The sequence below is a fragment of the Nicotiana tabacum genome, chromosome 17 (assembly GCF_000715075.1).
Source record: "Nicotiana tabacum cultivar K326 chromosome 17, ASM71507v2, whole genome shotgun sequence".
Taxonomy (NCBI): domain Eukaryota; kingdom Viridiplantae; phylum Streptophyta; class Magnoliopsida; order Solanales; family Solanaceae; genus Nicotiana; species Nicotiana tabacum.
Window position 1 is genome coordinate 90554190 of NC_134096.1, and position 7600 is coordinate 90561789.

At 37.7% G+C, this 7600-nt stretch overlaps 1 protein-coding gene across 1 annotated transcript in view; it reads right to left on the reverse strand.

The window, feature by feature from the left end:
- Positions 1–3629, reverse strand: part of LOC107811686 (cystinosin homolog) — a 113050-nt gene extending 109421 nt beyond the window's left edge. Inside the window, exon 1 of the mRNA XM_075235700.1 lies at positions 3566–3629. Coding sequence (XP_075091801.1) covers positions 3566–3629 — 64 coding nt within the window. The remainder of the gene's footprint in view (positions 1–3565) is intronic.
- Positions 3630–7600: the final 3971 nt, after the last annotated feature.

Genomic DNA, 7600 nt, shown 5'->3' on the forward strand with positions numbered 1-7600 from the left:
ACTCGTGAGTGAATGTGCTTTCTAATTTTGTAAATTTTGTCAAATTTCGAGACGTGGGCCCGGGGGCCGGGTTTGAGCCGATTTCGGGTTTTTGGTCTAATTTGATAGTTTTTCTTGTGAAATTCATTCCATTAGCATATATTAATGGTATTGTACTGATTGTGAATAGATTCGGAGCATTTGGAGGCCGAGTCGAGAGGCAAGAGCATCGCGGGGTAGATATTTGACCGGTTTGAGGTAAGTTACGATTGCAAATCTAGTCCTAAGGGTATGAAATCCCGAATTTCGTATCATTTTACTATTTTGAGGTGATGCACATGCTAGGTGACGGGCGTGTGGTCGTGCAACATTGGGGATTGTGACTTGGTCTATCCCGTAGCAACTGTAAAGTTGCATATTTTGTTGAAATTATATGATACTTATGAGTTTTAAAAATGAGTTTCTGTAAATTGGGGGGAATGCCATGTTTGGGCCTTGTGCCAGTACTGATTGGACCCTTAGGGACCTTTTTTTACTATCCTCTCACTGTTTTCGATTGAAAATCTATAATCAGTCATGGTTATACCTGTTTACTGTATAACTCGATTTTATTACTCTGTTTTGATGCATATAAATGTTGTTTTGGGCTGAGCACCCTATTTTTACCGAGAGCCCGAGTGGCTTGAGAGGTTTATGACTGAGTAAGGCCAAAGGCCTGATTTGTGAGGATATTTACGGGATCGTGCTGCACGCCGCATCATGTTTGATATAGGCCGAGGGCCTGAGTGATTTATGCCATGATTTGGCTTGATATAGCCCTTGGGCTGAAGGAGCCCCTCTGGAGTCTGTACATACCCCCAGTGATCGCAGGTACCTACTGCGTGCGAGTGTCGAGTGTTAAGTGACTGGGAGGCATGAGTGATGGTGAGGTATGCCCGAGGGGCTGTTTACGAGTGATTGTGAGGTATGCCTGTTTGGTTGTATACGAGTGACTGTGAGGTTTGCCCGAGGGGCTGCATATGAGTGATGTTTTGCCCGAGGGGCTGTTTATGATTTCATCATTTTTGCTCACCTTTGCATTGAGCCTCTGTTTGAAACTGTTGAAAAATATCTTTAAATGATTTTTACTGGAACTTAGTTTAAACGAGATGCTTTGATTCAAACACTGATTCTTAAAGCATGTTGTATTTTACCTAGATTTCATAATATGAACTTTATATGCTTTGTTGCTCGTCACTACTACTCAGTCTTTATTTACTGTTATTACTTACTGAGTTGGGGTACTCACGTTACTCACTATACCCTGTGTGCAGATCCAAGTGTATTTGGATACGGTAGCGGCTGTTGACTATTCCGGTTGCAGATTTTTATTTTTCTCGGGGATAGCAAGTTAGTTTCCCGACGATCGCAGCCCTGCTCTTTTCCCTCTTATCTTTCTTTAGTTGTATTTAGCTATTTTTCAGACAATGTTAGTCTCGATATTATCAGAAAAATTATAGTAGATGCTCATGATGACACCCCGATGTCGGGCTTTTCTTTTTCGCACTTTTGTTTTGATTTGAACTCCTTTACGAAGGTTTTTATGTTAAATAGTCTTGAAATTTTCTTTGAAATGAAAGTATCGGTTTGTTTTTGGAAACGAGTCGGCTTGCCGAGTTCCACGATAAGCGCCATCACGACAGGGTTGGTTTGGGTCGTGAAAGGGTTGCACGCCGCAACGGAAACTGATTGAAATAATAATTGGTTATGACTGCCGAGTTGGCTTCAACTGTTGAAAAGAGACACCTGTTGTATTTCTATTATTGTTGTTACTATTATTATTGTGTACAAGTTAATGTATGTGACTTGCCTTAGCCTCGTCACTACTTCGTCGAGGTTAGGCTCGGCACTTACTTGTACATAGGGTCGGTTATACTGATACTATACTTTGCACTTCTTGTGCGAATTTCGGAGTTTGTCCCAGTGGCGTACTGTAGATTTGCCCGGATACAGCTACCAGTGGAGACTTGAGGTATAACTACACAACATTCGCAGTTCTGAAGTCCCCTTCTATATTATCTCAGCTGTGTATTATATTTCAAACAACTTGAATTTTATTCAGACCTTTATTTGTATTATTCTAGAAGCTCGTGCACTTGTGACTCCAGTTCTGGGATGGTATTTAGATATCGCGATTATTATGGATTATTTACTTTATTTCAGACTTTATTTTCGCATTTGTTTTCTTGTTATTAATTAATTTAATTTTTGTGTTAAATGGCTAATTATATTCTAACGTTGGCTTGCCTAACAAGTGAAATGTTAGGTGCCATCACGATCCCGAAGATGGGAATTTCAGATCGTGACATTATGCTACTTGAAGGTGATGGTACTCTAATGAAAATATAAAGTATAGTGAATATTATAGAATTTTGTGCAACATATGAGCATCAGTCATTCTGGATTCTGCTATGTAACTTTCAATTAGGTGAAATTCACTTTATTAAACATATGCACATGGCTGCAAAAGAGAGATTCGAAGGACATAAAATAAAGCAAATTAGTAGTAAAAACTTACTATTAGAACTATAGAACTATGTCTTGAATTGCTGGCTTCCAAAGAGCAAAATAAAGAAGAACGCATATGGATTAGATAGTAACTTAAAGTGAAAAAACAGAATTGCATACCTAAAATCATCTTGAATGTTGGCTTTCAAGATCTAAAAAATATTTATTGTGTGAAAATAAGAGGAGGAATGAGGAAAAGGTTATACAAAAATGTTATCTCATAAAGTAAAGCTTATTACCTTGTGAAAGTTTCCGTCCACACACCAATCAATTCTGACCATCGACTTCTCAATTAAATGAGTCATCTATCATAAAATAATTCAAAATAATATTTAAAAATTAAAAAGATTGACAAAATAAACCTAAAATTAATTTAGTAATATTCCACATCAAACCTAAATAACAAAACTGTATAAAGAAAATACGGTCTATATCACAATTTGTTTTTCCGTATAACCATTTGGTATTTACTAAACCAACTAATTTAAATTTGTGCCGCATAAAGCCCATTAAAGAAAAGAAAATTTCTTAGCAAGGATTTTTTTTTCTTTTGTAAGCTCGATTCCAGACATCAAATTAAGGGTTAAGGTATCTGGTGCATCCCATCACAACTTGTGCAGAGAGACATCATCAACAAAATATTTAACCACAATTTTTGTGTGAAAACACATAATTACTATTGTTGTCACCGCACTACAGTCAATCAAGTTGTGAGTAAAATTACAGAAGTTCAATGGCTTCAGCCGGCAATCGGTATATATGACTGTTTATTGTTATCACTAAGATCCTTCTCCAACGATTGACCACCTGTTATACAAATTGTAACTAGTGATACAATTAGTATAAATGAGCTGGTTTTAATAAAGAAGTGTGACAGTTAGGGTGGTTAGTGGTCAATTCCGAAAGTTAGTTAGGAGCCAAAAGTTAGTTAGAGTTAGTTGAGTTAGTTGAGAAGTTGTTAAAGAGAATCTCTCATTACAGTTCAATTTATTACATATAGGGATTGTATTACATTTTTGGAAATCATAATAAGAATTACAGCTCTTCCAATAACAGTCTCTTTCTTTTCTCTTCTCTCTTCCTCCATTCTTCTTCGTCGCCATAGTCGATCTTCGAGCTTTTTCTGTTTCAGCTCCTAGTGGCTATACTCAAACCTCAGATTACTCTTAATCCCTGCATTTGAATATCATTGGTATCAGAGCAGTTGATTCTTGGATATAAAAAATGACGAAAGGGGGTAAATCTGTTGAAAATTTTATGGCAAAATTGGGTGATCTCAGAGAATTGATGCAGCAGTTGATTTCAACAGTATGATCTTTAGCTGGTGAAGTTTCTCATTTGAAGGGCTTGAATCAGGCAGTAGGTGAATTAAAGGAATAAATGTTGAACTCTACGAAAAGAAATGAAGATGAAGCAATTGACCCTAGTGGATCTAAATCTAGATCTAACAGCAATGATTCATCTGAGAAGTATCATGTTGAGGAGGAAGGAAATCAAACAGATGGTAGGCAGTATTCCAAATATACTCAGATTTCATTACCTAGATTTTTTGGAAATGATTTGAGATCATGGTTGTTCAAGGCAGAACAGATTTTTCAAATCGATTGAGTACCAGCTGAGGAAAGAGTTATGGTAGCTTCTCTGCATTTAGAAGGTGAAGTTATAGAGTGACATCAGGCCTTTATGAAGTATAGGAGTTACACTTAACCACCTACGTGGACTGAGTATGTTATGGCTTTGACTGAAAAATTTGGGGAGAATTATGATGATCCTATGGAGGAATTGAAAACGATTGTTCAAACTTATAATGTGAGGGATTATTAGACAGCTTTTGAAAGGCGTCTTACAAGGGTGAACTTGTCACAGGAAAATACAATCAGCTATTTCATAGGAGGACTAAAGGAGCAGCTTAATATAGCTGTGAAAATGACTAATCCCAGATCACTTGATCAAGCATTCAAGGCAGCCAGGATGCAAGAAGCCTACATAGATGCTCAGTCGAAGGAGATCGTACAAAGAATATCATTACCTCCACCTCAAACTACCAATTTTAAAAGGAATGTGGATCAAAGATTCCAGAACAAGCCATTACTGGCCTTACCTGCTCCCAAGTAGGATCCACAACCAAAATCTAGTGGAGGATTTAACATAAGAAGGCTAAGTGTTGAGGAAGCCAATGAAAAAAGGGCCAAAGGAATGTGCTATTTCTGCAATGAGAAATATGTACCTGACCACAAATGCAAGAACCTTAAGCAGGTATATGCATTAGAAGTTGAGGAACTGCCGAGTACTGAGCACTTTGAAGATGCGGAGAGTTCTGAAGATTCTGAACAGATAGTGGAATTGGCTGAACAAACAGAACATATGGAGATTTCAGTTCATGCATTGAATGGATCTATAATGCCAAGAAACCTTTGCACATTCTCATACATACCGGGAGTACACACAACTTCATCAATTCTGAACTAGTGAAATGGCTAAGGTGTTATGTAATAACTACCTGCTCTTAAGTAGTGGTTGCTGCAAGTGGTAGTGTCATAGAGGTAAATAGGGCTTGCAGATTGTCTTGGCTACTGTAGGGTGCTGAGTTTGAAGCCAATTTCATGTTATTACCTATGGCAAACTATGATGTGGTATTAGGTATGGAATGGATGGTTAATTTTGGAGATATCTAGATAAATTTCAAAAAGCTTACTATGGAGTTCTTCTACAAGGGAAGAAAGCATGTTCTCAAAGGTGCTGGAAATTAAATCAAGTCTGCCAATGCTGGGAAGATAGCTAAGTTGTCAGGTAATCAACCTCAACTTGCAATGATTCGGGTTATTCCATGCATAGAAGATAGGAGTATGCAGTGGTATTCTTTGGAGACTAGTAGTGAAAATTGTAGCAGTAATCCTGATTTGATAGCATTGCTAGAAAAGTATAAGGATTTGTTTGTTGAACCTACTGGATTACCACCATCTGAAGGGATATTTGATTACCAAATTATCCTTCAAAATGGAACAGAACCTATAAACAAAAAATCTTACAGATATCCTGCAGTAAAGAAGGATATTATTGAAGGTCTGGTGAAATAAATGTTAGATCAAGGCATAATTCAACCTAGTAGCAGTCCCTTTGCTTCTCCTGTAGTTTTGGTAGGTAAGAAGGATGGTACTTGGAGGTTGTGTGTACACTACAGGGATCTAAACAAACAGACTATCAAGAACAAATTCCCAATTCCTATTGTGGAAGATCTGTTGGATGAATTGGGAGGTTCAGTGGTTTTTTCTAAGATAGATCTCAGATCAGGTTATCATCGGTTAAGAATGGTTGTTGATGAAATTCCTAAAACAGCTTTTAGGACTTATCCAGGGCATTATGAGTACCTTGTTATGACCTTTGGCTTATCTAATACACCAGCTACCTTCCAAGGTCTTATGAATTCTGTATTCCATCAGTTCTTGAAGAAGTTTGTTCTGGTTTTCTTTGATGATCTTGATATACAACAAGTGTATACAACATCATCTACAACATTTATAACTGGTGTTTGAAGAAATGAGGAGGCATAAGTTATTTGCTAAGAGAAGCAAGTGTTCTTTTGGAGTTCAAAGGATTGAATACCTGGGGTATTTCATTACTGTTGAAGGTGTCTCTACAGACCCTTAGAAGATCATGGCTATATAGAATTGGCCCATTCCTACTACCCTTAAACAGTTGAGAGGGTTCTTGGGATTAGCAGGCTATTACAAAAGGTTCATTAAAAGTTTTGGCATCATCAGCCGACCACTGACTGATCTCTTAAAGAAAGAAGGCTTCAAATGGTCACCAGAATCTACTAAGGCTTTTAATGAGCTTAAGAAAGCATTAACTCAAGCTCCTGTTTTAGCTTTACCTGACTTCACTAAAACTTTGGTGGTTGAGACTGATGCTAGTGGGTATGGCATTGGAGCAATACTTATGCAGCATGGTCACCCCATTGCTTTCATTAGCAAGGCTTTATCTCACAAGAAAACTCTTATGTCTATCTATGACAGAGAACTCCATGATATTGGTCATGTAGTAATGAAGTGGTATCAATACTTACTAGGCCAAAGATTCATTATTAGGACTGATCAAAGAGCCTTGAAGTTTCTGATGGAGCAAAAAATTCACACTAATACTCAACTGAGGTGTCTAACTAAACTCATGCCTTTTGATTACATCATAGAATACAAGAAAGGAGCTAAAAACAAGGTGGCTGATGCAATCTCCAGAATCACTGGTGCTGAACTATTAGCCATGGTAGTCTTTCCTAAAACTTCTGAAATGCTGCAGTCCATTATTGACAGTTGGGATCAGGATCCAGAGGTGAATAAGCTAATTGAGGAGTTATAGGCAGACTCCACCAAACACCCTCAGTACACTTGGTCTCATATGTAGCTAAGAAGGAAAGGTAAACTTGTGGTAGACAAGGGATCCATTAGACAAACTATCATTTCCCACTGGCACAACACCTTACATGGAGGTCACTCAGGAGTGGAAGCTACTCTCAAAAGACTGCAGACACTATTTTATTAGAAAGACCTCGGGAAAAATGTTAAAGCTTATGTACAAGGTTGTGATGTGTGTCAAAAGAACAAGGCTGACCTAGCAGCTTCTCCTGGTCTATTATAACCATTACCCATACCTGACACTGTTTGGTCTTAAATTGTAACGACCCGACCAGTCGTTCTGAGTATTACAACCTCATTTCCCCATTTACTGCTCAATTTATATTTTATAATTTTTTTATGACTTACCGGGTTAGTTGGTTCGGGTCCGGAAGGAATTCGGAGTAAAATGAGACACTTAGTCTCATAATTAAAAATTTAAGTTAGAAAAGTTGATCGGATGTGGACTTAAGTGTAAACGACCTCGAATTTAAATTTTGATGATTCCAATAGCTCTGTATGGTGATTTTGGACTTAGTAGCGTGTCCAAAAAATTATTTGGAGGTCCGTAGTGGAATTGGACTTGAAATGGCAAAAGTTGAATTTTTGGGAAGTTTGACCGAGGGTTGACTTTTTGATATCGTGGTCGGAACCCAGTTCTGAAACGTTTATAGCTTCGTTAT